Source organism: Colobus angolensis, unplaced genomic scaffold, assembly GCF_000951035.1.
Source record: "Colobus angolensis palliatus isolate OR3802 unplaced genomic scaffold, Cang.pa_1.0 Scaffold16, whole genome shotgun sequence".
Classification (NCBI taxonomy): Eukaryota; Metazoa; Chordata; class Mammalia; order Primates; family Cercopithecidae; genus Colobus; species Colobus angolensis.
This window is the reverse complement of record NW_012114710.1, coordinates 9959906-9986966: the sequence shown is the minus strand read 5'-3', so window position 1 is coordinate 9986966 and position 27061 is coordinate 9959906. Positions and strand designations below refer to the sequence as shown.

At 32.6% G+C, this 27061-nt stretch overlaps 1 protein-coding gene across 2 annotated transcripts in view; it reads left to right on the top strand.

Moving 5' to 3' along the window:
* Positions 1-27061, top strand: part of CNBD1 (cyclic nucleotide binding domain containing 1) — a 617967-nt gene that overhangs the window by 427941 nt on the left and 162965 nt on the right. For both annotated transcript variants that reach the window (XM_011937078.1, XM_011937079.1), the window contains exons 7-8: positions 7441-7578; positions 9277-9409. In XM_011937078.1, coding sequence (XP_011792468.1) covers positions 7441-7578; positions 9277-9409 — 271 coding nt within the window. The remainder of the gene's footprint in view (positions 1-7440; positions 7579-9276; positions 9410-27061) is intronic.

Genomic DNA, 27061 nt, shown 5'->3' with positions numbered 1-27061 from the left:
CTATACTAATTGACTGTGAGGAAAATAAAGCACGTCAGAGAAAGACGACATATCTAGAACAACCATGTGTTTTCATACACAATGTCCAACATTGACTAAAAAGTTACCAGGAATGTCGAAATACAAGAAAACGTTTTTAACAAACAATAAAAAAATCAGTAGAAACACACACACAGGTAATTTAGATATTGGAGTTATTAGTTCATGATAACAATAATAATATTTTCAAAATCATATCTGACAATGAAATAAACTAGAATTGTGAGCAATAAATTAAAAATGGAAGCTTCATAACAAAAATATAAAATGAAATTAATAACTCAATAAATGTATTTATTAGCAGATTAGACACTGCAGAAGAGAGTTACTGAAATGGAAAATTGATTAATAGAGCATATCATAACTATGAAGAAGAAAAAAGATGAATGATAGAAAAGAATATAAGTTAGATATGAGAAATGAAAAATTCTGATAAGTATGCAATTAAAAGCCCAACAAAAGGATAAATAAGAAATAGAGTAGAAACAATATTTAGTCCTGCCTGAAGCAATACTGATTGAAATTTTTTTCTAACTATGGAAAGACATCTAATAACAGATTTAAGTTGCTGTATGAATTACAAGCGAGACAACCACAACTAGACTAATGTAAACCAAATATAGTTTAAAGTCATAGCAGAAAAAAAAGAAACACACTCCAAGGTAAGTTTTAATGAACTCTTAACGAATAATGAATGCCAGAGAACAATAACATATATTTTTAAAGCATTCAGGAAAAAAATACCTTCCAACCTAGACTTTTATAACCAGTAAAACCATCTTTTTAAATGTAGGCAAGATAACGTTGTATTCAGACAAACAGTAAACAGAGATGTCATTGCAAGCAAAGTTACAGTAAAAGGAATGGCAAGGGGACAAACTTTGGCAAAAACAAAGTTATCCAAAATTGAAGTACAGAAATGTAGAAAGAACTGAAGAACAAAGAAACTTCTTGGTGAATATGTGGATCAATCTAAATATTAGCTGACTGTATAAATCAATATTATTCCTTGTGAAGTTTCTACACATATATAGAAATAAAATACATCAGAAGTAGCAATAACAGTAAGAGAATAGTGTAAAAGAATTTTTTCAATCCTTGTCTTTCTGAAAAGTGGAAAAGGTAATATAGCACTTCCTTCTTCTCTGTGGTTTCACTTTCCAGTTTCAGTATCCCAAGGTCAACTTTGCTCTGAAAATTCAATTATTATGTTAATTTTTTAAATGTTAATTTTTAAAATAAATTTATAATTTTTCTATTTAATTAATAGTTGTTTTTGTTAATATCTTATCATGCCTAATATCTTATCATGCCTAATTTCTAAAGTAAACTTTATCATATACACATATGTAAAGAAAAAAACACATAGGATTTGGTATTATCTGCAATTTCTGTATGCAGTGACAGTCTGGAATGTATCTTCCATGCATAATGGGGGACACTGTTATTTAGGGTACACTTTAATAAGATAAGGATGCACTAGACTAATCAACAAAATGATAATAAAATAATATATAAGTTAAAAGAGAACATAAAATATAGAAAAAATATTTGATTAGTTCAAAATTTAGCAATAAGTAAGAAATGACAAAAAATAGAAAAATAGCAAATATTGAGATGACAGATTTAAAAGCAAATATACATTAAATGTAAACAAACTAAATACTTTCATTAAAAAACAAAGATTGTCATATTGCATAAAGCTGTACCATGTATGATTACCGACCTTATTGGAAGGATACAGAAAGTTGCAAAGTAAAATAACAGATAAAACAGATTATACTAACCAAAAGAAGGCCAAAGTAGCTGTACTATAGTAGGCAAAGTAGATTTTATTGCAAGAGCATCATTAAAAATAAAGATATTTCATAATGAGTATGAAATGTATATGCACTACAAATTATTACCTCAAAATATATAAGTAAATATGCTTACTTTTTATATATGAAGATTTAATATATCTTTATATACACTATATAATGTATAAATACACATTTATATATAATATATAACTAATTTATAAATATATAACTATATCTGTGTAGTGAAACCACAGATAAAGAGGAAATGCTTTATATTACCTTTTCCACTTTTCAGAAAGGCAAGGATTGAAAAATAATATATGTATGTATAAATACATGTATGAGGGACATAATAGGAAGCCATGATTAGCCAACTTTTAAAGAGAAATGTATTGGCTCCATTTGCAAACATTTGGTTTTTAGGTTTTACCTAGAAAGTGCATATTCATATTATCCTAAAATTTTTTTTTCTATAATTGAAAAAGTATTCCTCTTTGATTCAGGATACAGGTTTGGAATAAATTTATTCAGAAAATTTCTTTTTAAGCATACAAATCCATCCCTCAGCCAATAGAATGCATGAGGTCCCAATCAGATTGTCCTCACATCCAGTTAGTTCCTACTTTACCTTCCAGATATCAATATATAGTCCTATTATGGCCCACATTCTCCCTAAGTATGTGAAACATTATAAAATTCAATGTCTTTCTATTCTTATCATTCTTTGGTTTGGAGAATGCACTTTTTATAAAGGCCATTAGACTCTAAATCTTTGGAGAAAAATAATTTTTTTCAATCTGGAGCAGTGCTTATTACTCTTCTTTGGAGACTTAGACAACTTGGAGAATATAATTAAAGCTGTAGAAACTCATTCAAGAAAAATTGATGTACAAATAATCACAAACTGTGGGATAATATATTAGAAGTTCAAGAAGAAGTTCATTTATCGACTAGATTATGAATGCCTGATCTTTGTGTGGTTTCTTTTTATCTATTTCTTAAGCCCCTTAGGAAAGAAAAAAACATGTTATGCAAAGTTTAGAGCAAGACCTTTCCTTGGTTTAAAAATAGCAGCTCTAATTTTACTTACAGATCTTATTTAATGTGTAAATGCCTGGAAGCTAAAAGCAATGGAAAAAAATAAGAACAAAAATTGTGCCTATGAAATACTTCTGTTTTTCAGGAAATTTTATTTTTATAAAATGCAGTTTAGAACAAATCTCAACATTATGACTTTATTCAAAAGAAAAATTAATAAGTTTACCAATTCTTATTCAGAGGAAGATTGTACAGGTTATGTATTATTATAGAAGTTAAAAAAAAGCATGAGAATACATAATTTCTCAATAAAGTTAGTTATCAATTTATTTTTAAGTAAAATAACATGAGCATTTACAAGTACAAGAAACTGTTCCTTCTGTGCAACTCGGCCAACTATCCCCATCAGAATAGGATTATCTATGTAGCCTTAAAAAATGATATTTTCAAAAAAAGTTGAGAGAGACTGAGCTATAAAGTAAATAGCTTTACAGTGTTGTCTGATTTAAAAATTGCTATATTTATTAAAAATTCAGAAATACAGAATTAAAGTAGACCATGATTATTATCTGCAGTTTTCAGATATAACAACTGTAATCATCTGTTGTATATCATTTAGATATTTTATGTATATTTTTAAAGATATCAAAACAAATAACACGTGTATGGAAGATAGCTCAGCATTCTGTTTCAAAGTCACATTTTAAATTTCTTTAATAAGTGTCTAAAATTTACAAATGTACTACATAGCTTTTATGGCCACTGAAACAAATACAAGGAAATTGGAGGAAATTTTAATAAATATTCTGCCGTTTCAGCTCCATCACTATCCTCTGGACATATGAATAATATCAGCCTGACAGGTACGCTTGCACATCTTCCTCTGAATTGACGCTGGCATTTAAACAATTACATACACATATGGATTACTGTTTTTGTAACTGTTCATTTTGTAAAAAACTATTTTTAAGATACTATCTATTATTTGTTTTTTTAATCAGAATTCTTCCAGGCTAAGATATATAGACGTAACTAATTTTTACCAGTATATTAAAACTTAGACTTGGTTGAATTCCTTAAAATGTATTTATTTCTACAAGGTAGATTCTTAGGAGATGGGTTTCTGGGTAAGACATTGCATACATTTTTTGGTTTATTGTAATAGATATTGCCAGATAATTTCTCATTTTTAAAGGTTTTAACAGTTTTCAGAGTTATAAATGAAAGTTACCTTTCTAAACCCATAGGTTAGAGAACTTTAATTTTTTCAATCTGGTGGATAAAAACCATGTGGCATTATGACATTAATTACAATTTTCTGTCTCCTACTGAGATTGAGCAGGTTTCTTTTGTGTGTGAGTCATTTGGTTCATCTCTTCTGGAAATAGTTTTTCTTCTAAAAATATTTTTGCTATTTTTCAATAACTTTGTTTTGGTTATTTTCTCTTCTTTAAGTCAAATTATAGATGTATATTAGATATTTGAGATATTATTCTTTATATTTGCCATTGTTATAGGAAATATCCCACACTTCATCACTTTATTTTTTTTGTCATTGTACTTTTTTTAACTTGTATATAATAAAATTTGTAATTTGAAGGAAACCTATACAATATTTTTCTTTCCTAGCCCAAGAATATAAAGATTCTCAAATATTTTAATTCTAACTTTCTGCTTGTCTCTTCTGAGTTAGTATTTGAAAGCGGTTTAAATCTCTCTTATTTTAAAAGCATACCATATTAGTCATTTTAAAACTATTATATATCAATAATGTTATTTACATTTACCAATGTTTTTAGCTAGTTATTTGCCCTCCATTTTGGATTCAGTATTGTTCTAGCTGAAATTCGTCTTGTAGTCATTTGTTTCATATAATGTCTAAAATTATTATCTTGTTTCTTTATTCTTACTCTAAATTGCTATTTCAAGTAAATAAAGAATTCTAGGTTGAAAGTTATTTCTTCCTGAGCACTTTAAGATAACCATATTTACAGAACAAAATTGAAAATTATAAATATTAATTCTTTTAATATTTGAAATTTTAAAATTTAAGCTTTGAAGAAAGTAGTGATTCTCCCAGTGAGGAGTTTGAGATCTGAGAACGGACATGAATAATGGATGCAGCTGAAAACCATCATTCTCAGCAAACTATCGCAAGAACAGAAAACTGAACACCACATGTTGTCACTCATAGGTGGGAATTGAACAATGAGAACACTTGGACACAGAAAGGGGAACATCATACACTGGGGCCTGTTGTGGGGTTGGGGGAGGGGGGAGGGATAGCATTAGGAGATATACCTAATGTAATTGACGTGTTTATGGGTGCAGCACACCAACATGGGGACAGGTATATATATGTAACAAATCTGCACGTTATTCACATGTACCCTAGAACTTAAAGTATAATAAAAAATAAAATAAAATACTGAAATCATAAAAAAATTGTAAGTATTAATACTTTAAAAAATAATTTGACTAAAATAAGTGGGTATGTAAGGGGCATTGGAAGTTTTATAATTTCCTAATTATTAATATTAGGGACTCTGATGAAATTTTTTAATTAATTGAGAAAGAAATCCTTAAGAATATTATTCAAAGTCATGGAATATTTTTGCTTTTTTAATGACTTATTAGATAATTCTGACCAATGCCCTAAAACAATAGATAAATTGAAAAATATATAAGTGGACAATATCTGCTTGAGATTATTGAGAGCTAATGTGATTGTAACTAGGAGATCTAGCAGAGGAGAAAGATTAGGAAAATATGCCAAATCCTGAGCAGGAATACAAAAGCAAATTCATCTTTCAGTTTTGTGTGTTGCTTGCTTTGGACGACTCACTTATTCACTCAGCTCTGGAAAACTTTCAGCCCTTATCACTTATGCATCACCGTTTTCCCATTCTTTTCAATTTCTTCTAGAATTTCTGTTAGATATATGCTAAATGGTCTCCATCTATCTTCTATAGCTATTACAACCCTCTTCTTATTTCCATTTCTTCTATATTTTATTCCAGATTATTTTCTTATGTATTATCCATGTAATGAATTCTTTTGAAAATTATCTTTAATCTACAAATTTTTGTGACCATTATTTACAGAAGTTTTATTTTGTTATTTTCCAAAATACCTCTTTTTGCTTCCATCATGTCATGTTCTGATTTTGATAGTTTACATAGTTTTAAATGTTTGTAGTTTCTTTTAGGTTGTTCAACTTTTTTCTCCTTCATGGACTTCCCTTTGTAGGGGTCTACTTATTTGTGTGGCTTGTAATTATTTTTATTATGATTTTGTCATCAGCAAGTGTTGCTCTCTGTGGGAGTTCCTTTCTCTCTGAATTTATACATAAGGCTAAGTTTGTGTAATACCTTCCTGGATCCTAGGAGTTTTACTAGTTGTCTACCAGGCTTTTTATTCATTTTTCAGCTTTGGGTCTTCTATTGTGCATAAGTGTATGCTCTGTACTCATTAAAGTTGCAAACCTAGGTTCTTGATTTTCTAACAATTCTGTCCAGTTTCATGGCTAGATAGCTAGCTTTTATATGGCTTTCATAAAGTACTGGATGTAGTTCTTCCTGTCCCCACTTCACAACTGGGGTAATCCTCCAAGTTCCTAGACTTTAGGCAAGGAGGCACAATTCCAGTCTCTCACCTTTCATGGCTCTGAGTCCCATCTCCTGTTCCTACATGTACAACAAGCCTCAGAATTCAGTTCTTTGGGACCTTATTCTGGTTTGATAGAACTGTGGCCCACTTTGGCCTCAGCTGTGACTGTTTGACATTTTAAATTTCCTCTATGTATTTGGACTTTCAGATTAAAGCTCAGATATGCATTTAGTTAAAAAGAAAAATAGTCTATGATTTTGAAGTAGAAAAATGGAAGTTTTCCCATATCATCTTAGATAGGCATATTGACATGATGTTTTCCCTAAGAAGCTCCTCAGCCTCTCATAAAAATATGCTCCTTATCCTTCACATGCCCTCCACTTTTCCCAGGTAAATATAAATATAGGTTCTCTATGTAACTATATGTAATATCATTATAACCTAATAACTCATGACATGTATTCTAGTAGTAACATTTTTCCATGTCTAATAATAATCATTTACATATTAAATTAAGCAATCATCCATAAATATATATTAATGGTTTATATACTGTTTAACATTTTATTCATTTTTGTATATACCGAATACTACCAACATGTGATAATAAAACAAACAGAAGATCGTATATATAAGTGTAAATATTTCTTCATTCTTTCAACTACTATGTATTGAATGGCTGCTATATTCCAAGCGCGTAATAGGCATTTTAAATCACTGAATAAAACAGAAGATTTTTAATGTTATTTTATTCATGTCGGTGAAAAGAATGACCAGTTCTCTTGCCTTGGGAAGTGACATTGAGCAGAAGTAGTAGGAGCCATCCATGCAAAGACAGTTTAGAACCTCCTCTTTCATAGAATGAAAGCTTGACCTACAATCCAATCCTTCACTGGCATTTTTATGTTGGTGAGTGGTAATAAACATTAAATTGTCTCTGGTATTTTTACAGCTTAGCAAATGGAGTACCTTTGGAACTCTGGAAGTTATACCTCAGACTGAATTGGGAACACAGGTGTTCTCGGTGGTGACAGAAGACGATTGTGAAATTCTTAAAATCCCAGCAAAGGGATATGCAAAGATAAAGGAGGTATGATGATATCTAATATTATATATAAACAGAAATTGGGCATAAACTCAAGCTGTATTTTGCTTCTGTAGACAAAGATATCCATATCTGTTTTACTTTTAACTTTAACTTAAGCTAGAGACGTTAAAAAAGTGGTTTATTTGATGAAAATCACTTGAGTGCTGGTGATAGGTAAGGTGTAAACAAAGGTCTCAATGAATATATTTTAGGTAATTTTAGAATACCCTTTGGCTTTTCATTAATTTTAAACTCATTCATTCATTCAACAAATATGTGTTTTGCATGTTCACAACATGTCATATGCTAAGAATAAAGAATACTAGAATAATAAGACAGATAATAGTACTGCTGCTTTCCCAGTCTCTATAGTCTGCTTAAGGAGGAAAAATACTTGAATGTGATTGGCATGATATTTCATAATTACAACAAACATCAAACTCAGAGCTGGATGAGTAAGTGATAACAACTTATTCTGATTCCTTAATTCTGCAGCTTTAAGATACTCATTTACTTAAAGTTTAATAATTTATTATCTTCTAATCAAATCCAAATTTTTTCTTGACTCCTATTTCTCCGCCTTTGGATAGCAGAGGAAGTTTGTATAAATAATGGGATTGAGGCTGGGGGCGGTGCCTCACGCCTGTAATCCCAGTACTTTGGGAAGCCAAGGTGGGTGGATCACCTGAGGTCAGGAGCTCGAGACCAGCCTGACCGACATGGAGAAACCCCATCTCTACTAAAAAGACAAAATTAGCTGGGTGTGGTGGCACATCCCCGTAATCCCAGCACTTTAGGAGACTGAGGCAGGCAGATCACCTGAGGTAGGGAGTTGGAGACCAGCCCGACCAACATGGAGAAACCCTATCTCTACTAAAAATACAAAATTAGCCGGATGTGGTGGTGCATGCCTGTAATACCAGCAACTCGGAAGGCTGAAGCAGGAGAATTGCTTGAATCCGGGAAGTGGAGTTTGTGGTGAGGCAAGATAGCACCATTGCACTCCAGCCTGGGCAACAAGAGTGAAACTCCATCTCAAAAATAAATAAACAAAAAATAATGGGATTGAAAGGTTTCCATGATCCTGCTGTTTCATCTTTTTTTAAATGAGCTTAAGCCAGATGCAGGTCCTGCAGAAAGCTGGTATAAACCATGGTTCAGTGCTCATGTGGAGTGGAGTTGAGAAGGCACCTATCTTCTTGGGTCTCCAGTGGTGGGGATTTCTTGTGATTTAGTGGTCACAGTGTCAGTAGTGCAAATAATTCTCTCAGAATTCAACATTATTCCAAATCCCTGATGTTCATTTGTTTTGATTTTCAGAGTGGCTGGCTTTAACAAAAAATTCTGTATGTTTTGTTTTTATTTCCCAAATATCAGTACCAGTTACTTGATTTTATCAAACACAACTTTTCAGTTTAATCTTGACTATGACAGGGTTTTAAAAAAACTCCTAAAACATTTATAGAAGTATAATATATAATGAAAGGTGAGCAAATATAATTTTAGTAAGTAGATCTGAAGATTAACATTTTAATATGTCTATGTGGCCACAGAGTAATGCTCTGATAAAATTCAGAGTATCCTATACTAACTTTTATTCATATGGCCTTTATTTTACTTCTCTCACTATTTATCTATTTGCTATTTCTTTGATTTTAAATGGCCTATTATTAAAAATTTGATAATGACACTCTATTTCAGGAAAAAATAAAAATTGAAAATATGCAAAAGTTGAAATTAATCCATATGTGTCCTTATTATGAGGAATGGCCTACTTTATCCATATATGAGCTAATTGCACTCCTTAAATGGAAAAAATTTCCTCCAGGTCATGGTGAGTTTAATGCGATTTTGGATCATTTTGTTTGCATTCTGTTATTGGAATTGAAATTCTTCATAGTTGTAACATTTTATACAATATTTCTTCATATAAATATTCTCTAATTTATTTGAGAATAACATTTGAATTGGACATTTAGATTATTTCCTGCTTTTTATTAAAAGTGATACTGTACTGGCTTGAAGAATGGCCTCAGGACTAACCTTACTTTAACATCTCTCTACTCCCTATAACTGTTCCCCTCTTACCCCACCCTGACGGTTACTATAAGGGCCAAACTGAAAAGGAGAAATACTAGAAAGTATAGCCATGAGAGAAAAGGGAAAAAACCATTTTTTTCTTTTCCTTTTTCTTGGGTGGATAACTATTTAAGCAGCAAGTTTGCTAATCTGTACTTGTGCTACACATATTAGCCGTGGAAAAAAATAATTACGGAGAATGAGTGAGGCCTAGATAAGAGAAAGTAGCAGTGAAGCACCTACATTTTCAATATTCAGCATAGCAAAGATACACGGATTTCCTGGATTATGTGTACACAAAAAGTGTAGGTGGTATTGAGCCATTTTGCATGATTTGTCCATCTATGAAAGCCAATTTAACAAGGGTTGCCAACCCAAGAGGAACTGTGGTAGGATGGGCCAGAGCTTTAGGTCTCTTTTGGTAAGGAAACACAATTGCTTCATGGGAGACAGCCACAGATAACAGAGAGAGGATGGCAACCTCGCCTCTCTTTCCTCACAGCCAGTGAAGGAGCCAGAACTTACATTATAATGGAAGAGGAAGTGTTTGAAAGAAATACTTCTACCCCAAGACTGCAAAGCCACAATTATAGTGAGGGACATTTTTAATTTAAGTTTGAGATTAAAGTTCTAAAACAAATGAATCTAATTGGTAAATTCTGGAGAGCAACTATTTTAATAATAAAAACATGGCAGAGTATTTATGAAATCTGGCTAAGGTATCTTTTGAAGGAAACACTGTAACATAGGAAAATGAGGTTCAGCATACCAGGAGTTCTTTTATTGAAAAAAAGTAAATATCATTAGAGGAAGTTTATGCTTCAAAACGCAGGGATACTCTAATAAACCACTTAAATTTGGTGAGAATCTAAAACATTTCTCATATTTGTTCCAAATTTCCTTCTACTGCTTGCATTTATATTTTATTTATCATGTTTTTGAGATGTAGCATTTAATCCATGTTCAGTCAAATAACTATTTTTGCTCATAAATTTGAATATTTGTAATATGATGTTTTTGTTTATGACATATTTTTCCTGATTAGTTATAAATGGCATTTTTTAAACCAAAAGTACAAATGGAAGGCAAGTAGTAAACTGACTTGTAAAAAATCAGGAATTGAATATTTCTAAATTCCCCATGTTTATTACATAGAAACAGATGAGCATCTCAGAACCAGTTTGATACCTCGAGGTGCCAGTGATTCAAGTACATGTGATGGTGATGCCTTTTTGTTCCTTCATTCATCCTTCACTGCTGTCTTTTGTTTTGGACAGTATTTTCTAATGTAGCATATTAATTCTTTTAATATTTTTTCACCATGTTTGTTATTTTTCATGGTTGCTTTATTTTTTACAGTTGTTTTGGATTTGTCACGGTTTTGTCACAGGTTTTCCACTTTGAATCAGAAATATCAAATTTTGATCCTTGCCTCTCTTCCAGGCTTTTAATAAAAATATAATATCCAATCCTTGCCAATCTATCATTATATTAATATTTTTGAGTTGATTAAAAAGGAGGAAAGAGACCATCATAAAGATATTTTAAATTAGGTGATCCAAAAGAATATGAAATTTGGAAAGGGGAGAATGATTATGTGTTTTAATATATTTGATTACTAATGATAATAATCTCTCTTTTGATTTAAAATATCAATCAAAAATACTAAAATTTTGCATCAAAGAGCTAAAAAGATACTGAGAAAGTTAACAAACTGTTTCCTAGACTAATATTGAATTCAAGTTCTTTTTGGTAAGTATCTTGAAAAATAAATGGTGGTGTTTGTTAAACTACCGATTGCATTGGACAATCTGTGAGTCTATTGAATAAGTCAAAATAACATTGTTTTCTCACCTATTCCCAAACATATAAATGTGTGGTACTTTCATAGTTTTAGAAAATATTTATCTTCCTTAGAGAAGAATGACAGTTTCATCTGATAATCATCAAAGCCCTATGGGTTCTGAAAGACTGTAGTTTTTATAAATAAATATACCTATGTGAAGAATAAGTCCTGTCAAATTCATCTAATTTTCTTTTATGGTAGTGACAAACTTGATATATCAAAGAGAAGAACTGGATTATAATATTTCCTGACTGTTTACTCAAGGTTTAGTTTGAATTTTTATCAGAGAATGTAGAGAATGTAGCTCAAATTACACTTTTATTATCTGGGTTGAAAATTAGCAGTAGTATGATTTCCAAAGCATAATTATGTGTGTTTTGATCTTATTTTAAATATGTATAGTGGATAGAGTTTCAGAGGGATTTAGGTAATTATTCAAAAGCTTGATAGAGTTTAGGATTAATCCTTGGCGATCAGTGAAATAAGTAAAGCTTGTATCTGACTCTATTTGCCTTGTTAACTTCTTAAGTCTTCCTACTTTTGCTTCATATGCTAAGGGAACCTTATTATAGTGAATATGTATAGTGTTGCTTATCATTTGGGTGTGTCCAGTTTATATCACATCAACTAAAGTCTTCCCAGTTGTTATTCTTTCAAGATGTGGCTGACTTGAAAGTGACAACCAGCTTAGGTCACTAATCAGCTCATTCCCATGTGTATCATGAATATAATAAAAAATGGTAAACTGACTTGATAAACATTTAACTATTTATGCATATTTTGTTGTTTTCTTGCTAATGTCAGTATGCCCCCATCTTTCTCCAGGTAGGATTTGATATAGCAAACGTGATAATTGGAAAAACTAAAAAAATTACATCAACAAATTTAGTGCAGAAAGATAAAATATGTGAAAATCATAATAGTAATAATAATAATAGTCAAAATTATATCTAGTTATCTCAAACCAAAAGTGGAGTATTTCAGTCACAAAATACATAGGCTCTACATCCCTTCAACCTTTTGACATCAGTCTCTTCCAATTCAATTTACTCTGCAGGGAATCAAAAGTCTTAGTCCCATGAGATTCTTGAGCATTCCAGAACCAGTTTGATACCTCGAGGTGCCAGTGATTCAAGTACCTGTGATGGTGATGCCTTTTTGTTCCTTCATTCATCCTTCACTGGTCTCTTTTGTCTTGGACAATATTTTCTAGCATAGCATTCTTTTAATAATTTTTCACCATATTTGTTATTTTTTATGGTTGCTTTAGGTCTTACCATATACATTTCAATTTAACAGAATCTACTTCAGATTTTTACTGACTTTATTCCAGTTTTAAATATGACTCTTATATAGCTCTATTTCCATTTCCTCCTTTATATGTTATTGTTATTATACCAATTGCAGCTACATATGTTACAAATTCAACAATACATTATATTTTAGATAAAGTTATGTCTCAAAAACAGAGAAAAAAGAGATCAAATATATATTTATAGTGTTCATTATATTAGACATCTTATTTACCATTTCTAGTCCTTTTTATTTGTTCCTGTGGACTCGAGTTGCCATCAGATATGCTTTCCTTAGTTCAGTATCAGTTTTCTCCCACCTGCTTTCTTATGCTGCTATTGGCAAATATATTATATTTCTATATGTTATATATCCAACAACATTATACACATATTATTTCACACAGTCACTCTTTATGAGTAAGAGAAGAATGGATAAGAAATATGTATTTCTCTTACCTTTTATAATTACACATTTACCTTTAGTGATACTTTTTGATTTTTCATGTGGATTCAAATTTTATGTGGGGATACTTGTTTGCAGCCTGAAGAACTTTTTTTAGTATTTCTTTGAGGGAGTATATGCTAGTAACAAATACTGCCAGGTTTTCTTTTACTGAGAATTTCTTCATTTCTCCTTTACTTTTGAAAGACAGCTTTGCGGGGTATAGGATTTGAAGTTGAAATTGGGTTATTTTGTATATTTTAAAAATGCAATCACATTTTCTTCTGGCTTCTATTATTGTTTCTGATGAGAAGACAGCTGTTAATCTTTCTGGGATTCACTTATAAGTGACAAGACTTTTGCTTGCTGGTTTCAATATTTTTTTGTTGTCTTTCACTTAAAGAAGTTTTACTATAATGTGTCTGTTTGCTTCTTTTCTTACCTAATACTAGAATTTTCTGTCACATACCTTAAAGCTCTATTTGTTACTAATCTCTTCTGTTTCTGACTCCCTTTCTCCGATACTGTGTTAGCTATGATAATCAGTTTTAAAGTTTTTCTTGTTATTCACCCACTTAGAAATAGTTTATGTCCTCTCATTGTTATTCAGGTAAAATGCAAAATCCTTAATATAGTTTGAAAGGCCATTTGTATCTAGGTCATACCTATATCTCAAAGTTTTAATTTTAATAATTCTTCTCCTTTTTTGTTCATGTTTCTGCCAACCTGGACTTTTATTGGTTCTTCTAAGTCACTATCGCCATTGAGGCCTTTTACATATGTTGTTCCTTCTTCCTGGAGAAGTTACTTACCCCTCATTTCAGTACATTTACTGTTGTTAAGATAATGTTTTCTGGACCAGTTGAGATTCTATTGCTCTTTCTTTGCTTGCAGAGATGCCCGAGGGTCAACAAACATTTTCTGCTAAAGAGCAGATACTAAATATTAGCTTTATAGGTCATATAATGCCTCTGTTACATATCCGCCCCCTTCTTCTTCTTTTTTTTTTTTTTTTTTTTTTGAGGTGGAGTCTCGCTCTGTCCTCCAGGCTGGAGTGCAGTGGCGCGATCTTGGCTCACTGCAAGCTCCGCCTGCCGGGTTTACGCCATTTTCCTGCCTCAGCCTCCCGAGTAGCTGGGACTACAGGCGCCCGCCACCTCGCCCGGCTAGTTTTTTGTGTTTTTTAGTAGAGACGGGGTTTCACTGTGTTAGCCAGGATGGACACGATCTCCTGACCTCGTGATCCACCCTCCTCGGCCTCCCTCCCAAAGTGTTAGCCAGGATGGTCACGATCTCCTGACCTCGTGATCCACCCTCCTTGGCCTCCCTCCCAAAGTGCTGGGATTACAGGCTTGAGCCACCGTGCCCGGCCAGCCCCTTCTTTTTAAAGCCTATAACAATGTAAGAATCATCCTTAGTTGTAGTGTTATAAAAAAAAAAAATAAAATAATTTTTTTAAAAAAAGGGCCTTGGGTCAGATTTGGTCCATGGTGTAAAGTTTTCTAACTCCTATCCTATCTTATTTTGTTAATCACCTTTTTTTTTTTTTTTTGGTGGGGGACAGGGATGGGGGACAAGGTCTTACTATATTGCCCAGGCTGTACTCAAACTCCTGGGCTCAAGTGATCATTCCACCTCAGCCGTTCGAGTAGCTGAGACTAAAGGCACATGCCACCATGCCTGGCTTTCCTTGTACTATCTTAACACTCATTATGCTAGGTCATAATTAATAGTTTAAGGGTCAGTTTTTCCACTAGACTTAAAACTTCTTTGGAATGGGACCATCTTATTTTTTTAGCACCCAACAAGTATCTAGAATTTGCAAGCCCTTGAAAATATTGTTGATGAGTGAACGAATATTTTGATGTCAGTGTTTACCCTTAGACCAGAGTTATGACTTTTTTTTTCCAAAAGAAAATTTAACTCTTTGCTGGTCAGTACATCTGGGTTGTATTAGCACTTAGCATTAATTTTCTCTGTTTGAGGAAAATGCTATCATTAATTCAAACTTAAAATATTTTAATACATTTATTGATAAATCTGATTAAAACACAACATGTTGCTTTGCTGTGCTATCTTTGAGTAGACATTTTACAGAATTGTATCATTGCAATAAATCAACCATTAACAATGCTGAAAGGCTATACTGTCTTAAACTCACAATCCAGGAAGAATAAAGGCAATTTGGATTTAAGGTAAGGTTAAATAAGGAAAATATTAGCATGACATTAAGGACAACAATAGTTAAAGGAAGGCTGTCCTCTTCAGTGAATCACCAGGAGTAAAAGATTTGTAGAATCTATCAACTAATTTTCATTTTTGGTCATCATGTTTAATTCTCACTATGCATGCAGCAAGCTTTCTACTATGTGGGGTATGAGAAATGGAATGATCACTGATAAATGTAATTGAAGTATAATCTCCCTCCTTCTTCTTAAGTTTGTCATCGTACATACTGTTCTTATTAATACAACTGTAAGAAAAAATTTTGGCGAATGATGAATACTGTAGATTATATGGTTCAATGCCCCTTCTAAACACTTCTAACCAACCTGTGAAAGCTAAAAACAACTAAAGACTACATGTTCTAGAATCCTTTGTGAAAGTTTTAATTTTGATTATGGCCTCCATTCTGCCCAGTGTGTATTTCTCTACAGTATTTGGAAGAAGTCAGGAGCTGCTCTCCTTGCAAGCATGGTGATGAGCATGGTGGTTCTAAAGTTCATCCCCTGTATCACACGTGATGAGTGTCACACAGCAGCAGGAGTGAGGTTTCCTTTAGAAGGGCTCTGTGTTGTGAGCGGGCATTTATTTTCTTGCTCTATAGTATTGAATTCTAGTTTTATGGCCCTACTAGAGCTTCCTAACACCCTCTGATAAACCATTTTTTAATTGAAATTAGATAGCAAGAGTCTGCTGTCTGTACCTAGGAACAAAGGGCTGTGCAGTGGGTGTTCATTCTACCAATGATCTCCTTTGTGAATAACTACTTTTTTCAAAAATTTTTCATTTGAAAAAATAATTTTTTTCATAAGAAATATGAAGTTTATATCTTCATATTCTTAACATCTGTGTACAGAACACCTTGCTAATTGCTTTTGTCGTGGCAATGAATAGAAATACATTTTAAAATCACTTAAAGTCGTGCCAGGCACAGTGACTCACACCCATAATCCCAGCACTTTGGGAGGCCAAGGCAGGTGGACCACCTGAGGTCAGGAGCTTGAGACCAGCCTGGACAACCTGGAGAAACCCCGTCTCTACTAAAAGTACAAAAATTAGCCTGGCCCTGTGGCAGGCGCCTGTAATCCCAGCTACTTAGGAGGCTGAGGAAGGAGAATCTCTTGAACCAGGAGGCAGAGATTGCAGTGAGCCGAGATCATGCTGCAGCACTCCAGCCTGGGTGACAGAGCAAGACTCCGTCTCAAAAATAAAATAAAATCACTTAAAGTTAAATGCTTGAGTAGCTACACTGTACTCCTTACTATGTAGGACAGTTTGAGGTTTCCTTTTTGATCTCAAAGATTTAATAATTAGAAAAATACAAAAAGTATGATTGTTAAACAAGTGAGATAGATGACAGACTGGATTAAGAAAATGTGGCACATATACACCATGGAATACTATGCAGCCATAAAAAAGGATGAGTTTGCGTCCTTTGTAGGGACATGGATGCAGCTTGAAACCATCATTCTCAGGAAACTATCCCAAGAAGAGAAAACCAAACACCGCATGTTCTCACTCATAGGTGGGAACTGAACTATGAGATCACTTGGACTCGGGAAGGGGAACATCACACACTGGGCTTATCATGTGGAGGGGGGAAGGGGAGGGATTGCATTGGGGAGTTATACCTGATATAAATGATGAATTGATGGGTGCTGACGAGTTGATGGGTGCAGCACACCAACATTGCACAAGTATACATATGTAACAAACCTGCACGTTATGCACATGTACCCTAGAACTTAAAGTATAATAAAAAAAAAAAAACAAAAAACAAAATATCATGTCTTAAAATGATTTTCACTCTCTCATGGACATATATATTATATAACATAATAAATATCACAGACACAGTGGAAACTGAATGGGAGAGAGGATATTTTGGATATGGTTGAACTGAAAGTAGGAGTGATAATGCTAGGCAGGAAAAATAGCATAAGCCAATATATGGTTTTTGCAGATCTTGCTTTAGAAAAGTTGATCAAACAGTCCAATTTAATCAGATGAATATTCATGAGCATTGGGAGATCAGTAAGACTTTCTGTAGTCTCAGGCATTTTAAATACCATATTCATATTCTTGGGCTTTAACTTACAGATAATTTGACATCATTAAAGGTTTTGAATAACAGAAGAGACCTGAAAAAGTCAAAGTTTTAGGGGAATAGCAGAGCAATATGAGTGATAGTTGAAAGGAGAGAGGTACTAGAAAACCAGAACAATTAGGAGTCAATTTTGGTAGTACCAGAGGCAAAGAGATGAGAGGCAATGGAGATAAGAGGCAGTAGTGACAGTAATAATGGAAATAAATTAATATGAGGAATATTTTCATTATTCAGGAGTATTGTACAGAATAGATCTTTTCAAATACATTTCCTCTTCTTTGCAATGCTGACAGTCTATGCATGTTGAGGATGTTTTGTTTTTTCAGATCTCTACCAGAGTACTCTGTTGCTGCACAGATACATATGTCTGTGGGTATCAGTTTAAACACACATCTGCCACTGAGAAGGGATTCTCAAGCATGGGTTTAAATGAACCTGTGCTCTCACCCACCACCTACAGCATTAGAATACACATTTCCTGGTATTTCTCACTGTCTCCAAAGTCTTTTGTGAGTACAGGCCACTATTTATGAATGTTCAGAGGAGAGTTGCTTTTATTTTCCTACCCAAAGCCCAAGGATAAAGATAGTTTCCTGAATGACTCACTTCATGTGTGGAAAGATATTTTTATTCATGTTTTCATTGACAGTCTTAATTAACGTTATTTTCCCTTTACTCTTACTTTTATCATTAAAACTCAAGCACTTTGGCTATTGCCATTTTGCAAATGCTCCCAAGGCTTCTTATGAGCCTGTTTACCACTTCTTTCAGCTTTATCTGTAATATATATATTTTTTACTATGAAAGGATTTATGATGATATTGATCATCTAAAGGTACAAATTCAGCATATATGGATTTTTTTGTTTTCTAAATAATATTTATCAAGATTACTTAAATATAATCCAGTACCTCAACATTGACTTTTCTGTTAGATTTTTTTTTTTTTAACAATTCAAGAAACTTCAATTTATTTTCCATGAAGCTTCTTTTTTAAATAACTGTTTTCTTATGATTTCATAGTATACCTTTTTGGTAGAGTAATAATTAGTAATAGAAATGTGAAATGACTATATAAAATGTAATAATTTCATTAACATTCTCTGGAAAGAGCTTCTACTATTATTACCATAGAAGCTTTAATAATTTACCTCAGAAGTATTATGTCTAGAAATATCATTAAAATATAATGTTATAGTACAACAACGCACTACAGAATCACTGATTTTTTTTCAATCAGTTTTGAATTTGGCAAAGATATTTATATCTATAGAATACTTCAAACATACTTTGTAGAAAGTATATAGTTTAATTTCTTACTCAGAATTTAGCCTTCTGATTTTATTAATAATACAATAAAGGTGAACAGTGTATTAGTTATGTAAAGTTAAAAAAGTACTGCTTATTTAAATAATTATCCAGCTGCTAGATAATAATTAAATTAAAATAAATTAAAAATTTATTTAATTAATTCAAATCCCTCAGAAGTAGATAAGATAAAATTAAATGTATTTTAATAATGGAACACTCATCTATTCAAATTCCCCATGAGCAGATAGAGCTTTTCATCTGTAACCCAGGCAACTACTGAAGCTCTTTATAGAGCTCTTTTCTCTACCTCTTTCTACTTCCGGCAATTGACCATTGCTTCTTTATTTTGTCATAACATAAACTATATTTCCTACTATTGCAATTAACTTTTAGTACTGTATCTTCTGACATTTAGAAGGAAAGCTGCATTTCTCTTTACCTAAAAAGTAAAACTGCATAATTTCATTTTCTCACATTTGAAGCAAACTATTTAAAAACAAATTTGAAACTTTTTTCTCTAAGTAAAACAAATATGTGAACATTTAAATCTAGAGAAATACTAAATTACAAATACCATTCATTTTAATAAAAGTAATTTCTACTAAAATTTCCAAAATGGAACTTTTTAAAATGTGAACTCTTATGTTTCACTATGAATATTATTTATAAGCAAATTGTTAACAATGATTATTGCTGCTTGGTGCTATTGATTTCCTTTTTCCCTGCTTTCCTGTATATTCTAGACATTCTATAATAAGTATATATGTTTATAATGAAATAAATAAATAGGTACAATTATAATACAATTTGATTTCTAAAAACCTAAAACAATCTTTTTAATAAAGAAGCAATTCCTATTGGATGTTGTGATCCACCATTCCTGTCTTCTGCCCATTGGAGTGCATTAGCATAAGTCTTTGCCATCTTAGATTTGACCGTTTTTATGAACTTTGGCAATACAAGTATTTGGGAATGACTTCTGCATGGAAAATTTCTTAAAATTCGGAGGGATAAAAATGAATAAAGATAGAGCCCCAAATAATAGAGGTAGTCAGTTAGATACGTAGAGGAGGGAGAAAGGGGGAAGAAGTGAAAATAGAAAAGAGGTTCTTATTTGCTTCCAAATTCTAAGGACAGGTCATTAGGGTGTAAAAGTAAATAAAGCTAAAAGATTTCTTTGTGAATGGTGACATCCTGAGTATGTCTAACAAGAGGACATAAAGAAGCAGGATTGACTGTTGCAAAAGTAATTAGTGTCTATATATATGTCTATATAATTTGGTGTATGTATATATATATATATATATATGTGTCTATATAATTTGGTAATGCTGTCATGACCAATGATCACTGAATTCATTTCCTTTGTATATCTGATGTCTATAAAAAGAGAAATAAGGCTTTAAATCATAAAACAGGCTACAATTCATAAAGTATCATAATGTAATAATACATGGTTTGAGGAAGTATCTTAGGCCGATAAGTACAGAAATATAATGCAAGCCACATATTTCATTTTAAATTTTCTAGCAGCTACATTTAAAAAGTAAAAAATTAAATAACATATTTTATGTAACACATACACATATCTAATTTAATATGTAACCAACATAAAAATTACTAATTAGACACTTTACACCTTTTTCATATTTTGTTTTCATATTAAATCTTCAAAATCCAGTGTTATTTTACACTTACAGTATATCTCTATTTGACCTTGCCACATTTTAAATGCTCAATAGCTACATGTGGCTAGCAGCTACCATACGGATAGCACAGTCTTAGAATATACAATACTCTTTCTGAAACCGTAAAACAGAAAAAGAGGCAAAAATATTGGCATAACAGATATATAGATATGAATTTTTAAATCTATCATAAAGATTAACTATGATTTCTTTTTAAAAATCTTATAAATCATTTTAATAATAACTTCCTAAAAAGTAACTAGATCTAAGAGAGTGAACCATGTCAGTATAGGTTTTTTTCTTACTCTGATATTTGAATGTCCCTAATTTGTTTGTAATCACACATTTACGGATGCATTTGTGAGAATGTGGTGGGGGGGTGTGTGTGAAAATTATCTCAAGAAAATGAAAACATATTTGCCTATAATATTTTAATTTTCATTTTAAAATAAACTATGTTGTACTAATAAATCTGTCAAGATACCAGGATTATGAATTAAATATCTTAGATCTTTATGGATGCTAATGGGCTTCTTGAAGTGATGTTTATATCTCTATTTTCTATCTAGACTTCTATATTTTATCTAGAATTATATATTCTATATATTCTGTCTACATTATCTATATTAATAAGAGCCTTATTAATATAGACATTATTAACATATTAATAAGAGCTTTATTAATATAAATTTGTATGAGCTGAACTGTATTTTAAATACATCGGGAAACAATATTTACAGGCATCTTATAACAATTATTTGAGAAAGTAATTTTCAAATATTTTGTAAATCTGATTTTATTATTGTTATTGTAACTACATTGCTATATTTTTTATTATAAAGGTAATTTTATATTCCACAAAATTTTACCCCACTTGCAAATAGACTATGCATGTTTATAGTTTAAAAATTATATAGATCATGGTGTCATAAATTTGAAATCTATAGTATTCCCCTCCTCTCAAGAAAATAGTATTAACTGCTTAGGTTCCCAGGACAAGGCACAAGACCTTGTTAAATCATGGTACCTGTAAGCACAATGGAGGACTTAAAGTATCCTTCTCTGCTTCTGAAAATGAGGGGCTACTCCTCACCCCATGACCACTACACCTTGATCCATTGAACAACATAAATGGATATTCCTTTAGCTTCAAATGTGCCTTGGCTTCAAATGTTCTTTTCTCTTTTTCTTTTCTTTTCTTTTCTTTTTTTTTTTCTTTTTGAGACAGAACCTCTCATTGTTGCCCGGACTGGAGTACAGTGACACAATCATGGCTCACTGCAACTTTCCCCTCCAGGATTCAAGTGATTCTCCTGCTTCAGCCTCCTAAGTAGCCGGGATTATAGGTGCCTGCCACGAGGCCCAGCTAACTTTTTGTAGTTTTAGTAGAGATGGAGTTTCACCATGTTGGTCAGGCTGGTCTCAAACTCCTGACCTTGTGACTCACCCGCCTCGGCCTCCCAAAGTTCTGGGATTACAGATGTGAGCCATCATGCCTGGCCCAAATGTGCCTTGGTTTCTTTGCTTTGTCCAAAAGATTGGGTACAGGAAAAAATCAGCCATTTATTGAACATCCACTCTGTGTCAGCTACTTTCTAGTTACTTTCACACACATTGTCTCATTTACTTCTCAAAACCGCTATCAGAAAAGTATATTTGCTTTATTAATAGAGAAACTCAATCTCAAACGTTTACCATTCCAAGGTTAGACTTTTGGTAAATGTCATGTTTGAAATCCAGAACTGATAAATGTGAAAATAAATCTTCTTTCTGTTACATTATGTGATTTCTTCAAGAGGTTTTCTAGTGTTTGGAAAAGTCTGAAGCAACTGCCTATGGGTTTGCAGAGGTAAGAGTATCACGACGCCAGTCAGTACAAAAATCTGGGGTTTATTTATGCATTTGTAAACTCAAGCCAGTTCTCTATTCTACTTTTTCCAAATATTTGCTTTTGTGAGTCTCAGGATTAACCTTCCTTCCTCTCCTTCAACATTTTCTCCCCTGTCCTTTCTCCTGGCCGTATTTCTCTACTCCCGATGGTCATGTTTGATCACAATACAGTTTGTAGATTTTCCTTCACTCTCTTTTTCAGAAAGAAATGCCAAAGTGGTGTTTTAAGAAGCTTTTATTGCTATAATAAACAGAAAGAAATAGCCATATGGTTAAAAAGCGCCTCACAGCATTCCATCTTCTCCTACTGTTCACATAGACTTTCCCTAGTTTTCATGTAAATGAAATACGTCTTTGGGAACTTGCAGTCCTGAATTAGATCCAAATGCATTTCCCAGAAAATCATAGATGAAATGGATTTTGGATTGTTAATTTGATAAGTTAATTGTGTTCCTTGTTTGTTGGAGAAGACCAGAGTGAGGGCTGAAAACTCAGTCCAAATATGAGACAGAGTAAGCAATAGCTATGAAAATTGTCCCAGATCATTTGTCACCTGGGTGTATGTTAGAAAAAGGTACTACTTTCTTGTGGCAGATGTGGCCCTATGCTAGGGAACACATAGTGGTAGGATCATCAGCTGGATTTCAGCCACACCACACCCTGCAGCCAGGTGTCCTTGTGCAGTGAACAACCAGCAAAACTATGTATATGCAGTGATCGTCCATCTCTCTGTTCCTTTCTCCTTCCACATATAACATTCTGAAATCATATACTCGAGCTTGGATTATAAATAGGGCCAATGGCCTAGAAATATGGAGAAAAAAATGAAAAATATAGTGAAAGGGAAACATGAAGAGTTTTCTTAGCCCATGGGACACTTGGTTTAACCAGGCAAATGTTAATATGTGGAGAACATATGCAAATCAGTTATCCATGAGTCAGCATTACTTGCAGTTTAAAAAATGTAAATATGATATCAAAAATCAATATTACAGTTTTATGAATTATAAAGTATTTTAAAATATTTTCAAATTGATTTTATTAATGTTATTCTCAGAAATGGAAACTATTTTAACAAAATATTTATTTTGTGTACATATATATAGCCACAGAGATTAGACATGGACACAGCATGTTATAATGACAATGAATTATATCTCCATCAATAAGTATTTGCAATATATAAAACCCCAAAACTCTAGAGAGTCACCAGAATGAGTACCTGTTATTACTGAGTTTAAAATCCATATTGAAAAACTTAAAAAAAAAAAATCTAAAGTTATGGAAACTAGATACATTAACTTCTAAGAAGCTAAAATTTTGTAGCTATACTGGTATGTTAGGGCCACTAGTTGGTCACTTAATTGATGGCATTAGAAAATCATATGACATATATAGCTTAAGCATTTTATTTTAATTAAAAGTGTTTATCATGGAGTCAAACACAATGGATAGTGATCATAGTCCCAGCTACTCAAGAGGCCAAGGTGGGAAGATTGTTAGATGTATGTGTGTGTGTGTGTGTGTGTGTGTGTGTATTATGTATTTACATGTACATATTTCCATATATATATGTACACACACACACACACACACACACATTCTATTTCCAATGTTTGGAGTGTGAAGTCCTCTTATTTTAGTATGGTTCCACTAATTGGAGATCTGAATTTTTTTGTGTCCTTAGAATTTTAGCATCAATTCATTTAAAGAGGGTCAACAAATAAAATCTTTTGTGAAGACTAAAAATTTCTTTTGTACGATGCAAAAGATGAAACAAAATGTTGGTTCTTTGAAAAAATAAATAAAATTGATAGACCATTAGCATGATTAACCAAGAGAAGAAGAGAGAACATCCAAATAACCTTACTAAGAAACAAAAAAGGAGATATTACGACTGACACCACTGAAATACAGAAGATCACTCAAGGCTACTGTGAGCACCTTTACATACATAAACTAGAAGACCTAGAAGAGATGGATAAATTCCTGGAAAAAATACAACCCTCCTAGCTTAAATCAGGAAGAATTAGATACCCTGAACAGACTAATAACAAGCAGCAAGACTGAAATTGTAATTTAAAAATTACCAACAAAAAAAGTCCAGGACCAGATGGATTCACAGCAGAATTCTACCAAACATTCAAAGAATTGGTACTAATCCTTTTGAAACTATTCCTCAAGATAGAGAAAGAAAGAACCCTCCTTAATTTATTTTATGAAGCCAGCATCCCCCTAATACCAAAACCAGGAAAGAACATAACCAAAAAAGAAAACTACAGATCAATATCCTTGATGAACACAGATGCTAAAATCCTTAATAAAATACTTGCTAACTAAATCCAACAACTTAACAAAAATATAATCCACCATGATCACGTGGGTTTCATACCAGGGATGCAGGGATAGTTTAACATATGTAAGTCAATAAATGTGATACACCACATAAACAGAATTAAAAACAAAAATCATATAATCATTTCAATAGATGCAGAAAAAGCATTCAACAAAATCCAGCATCACGTTATGATTAAAATTCTCAGCAATATCAGCCTACAAGGGACAGATCTTAATGTAATAAAAGCCATGTATGACAAACCCACAGCCAACATAATACTGAATGGGAAAAAGTTGAAAACATTCCTTCTGAGAACTGGAACAAGACAAGGATGCCCACTCTCACCACTCCTCTTCAACATAGTACTGGAAATCCTAACCAGAGCAATCAAACAAGAGAAAGAAATAAAAGGTATCCAAATTGGTAAAGAGGAAGTCAAACTGCCAACTGTTTGCTGACAAGATAATTGTTTACCTTGCAAACCCTAAGGATTCCTCCAGAAAGCTCCTAGAACTGATATAGGAATTCATCAAAGTTTCTGGATACAAGATTGATGTGCACAAATCAGTAGCTCTTCTATACACCAACAATGAATAAGTGAAGAATCAAATCAAGAACTCAACCCCTTTTACAACAGCTGCAAAAAGAATACTTAGGAATATACCTAACCAAGGAGTTGAAAGACCTCTACAAGGAAAACTACAAAACACTGCTGAAAGAAATAATAGATGACATGAACAAATGGAAACAAATCCCATGCTCATGGATGGGTAGAAACAATATTGTGAAAATGACCATATTGCCAAAAACAATCTACAAATACAATGCATTTCCCATCAAAATAATACCATCATTCTTCAGATAATTAGAAAAAAAAAACGTTCTAAAATTGATATGGAACCAAAAAAGAGCCCACATAGCCAAAGCATGACTAAGCAAAAAGAACAAATCTGAGGCATCACACTACCTGATTTCAAACTATATTATAAGGCCATAGTCACCAAAACAGCGTGGTACTGGTATAAAAATAGGCACATAGACCAATGGAACAGAATAGATAACACAGAAATAAATCCAAGTACTTACAGCCAACTGATCTTCAAGAAAGCAAACCAAAACATAAAGTGGGGAAAGGAAACCCTCTTCAGCAAATGGTGCTGGGATAATTGGCAAGCCACATGTAGGAGAATGAAACTGGATCCTCATCTCTCACCTTATACACAAATCAACTCAAAATGAATTAAGGACTTAAACCAAAGACTTGAAGCTATAAAGATTCTAGATGATAACATCGGAAAGACCCTTTTAGACATTGGCTTAAACAAGGATTTCTTGACTGAGAATCCAAAAACAAATGCAATAAAAACAAAGATAAATAGCTAGGACCTAATTAAACTAAAGAACGTTTGCACAGCAAAAGGTACAGTCAGCAGAGTTAACAAACAACCCAGAGAGTGGGAGAAAAATCTTCACAATCTACCCATCTGACAAATGACTAATATCCATAATCTACAACAAACTCAAATACAACAGTAAGAAGAAAAACAAACAATCTCATCAAAAAGTGGTCTAAGGGCATGAATAAACAATTCCCAAAAGAAAATATACAAATGTTCAACAAACATGTGAAAAAATGCTCAACATCACTAATGATAAGGGAAATGCAAATCAAACCCTCAGTGCAATACCACCTCACTCCTACAAGAATAGCCATAATCAAAAAATCAAAAAAACAGTAGATGGTGGTGTGGCTTCAGGGAACACTTCTACACTGCTGGTGGGAGTATAAACTAGTATAACCGCCATGGAAAACAATGTAAAGTTTCCTTTAAGAACTAAATGTGGAACTATCATTTGATCCAGCAATACCACTACTGGGTATCTACTCAGAGAAAAGAAGTCATTATTCGAAAAAGGTATTTGCACACGCATGTTTGTAGCAGCATGATTCACAATTGCAAAATCGTGGAACCAACCCAAATGCCCATCAATCAATGAGTTGATAAAGTAACTATGATAGATAGATAGATAGATAGATAGATAGATAGATAGATAGATAGATAGATAGATCAATCCTCATCTCTCACCTTATACACAAATCAACTCAAAATGGATTAAGGACTTAAACCTAAGACTTGAAACTATAAAAATTCTAGATGATAACATTGGAAATACCCTTCTAGACATTGGCTTAAACAAGGATTTCATGACTGAGAACCCAAAAGCAAATGCAATGAAAACAAAGATAAATAGCTGCTACCTAATTAA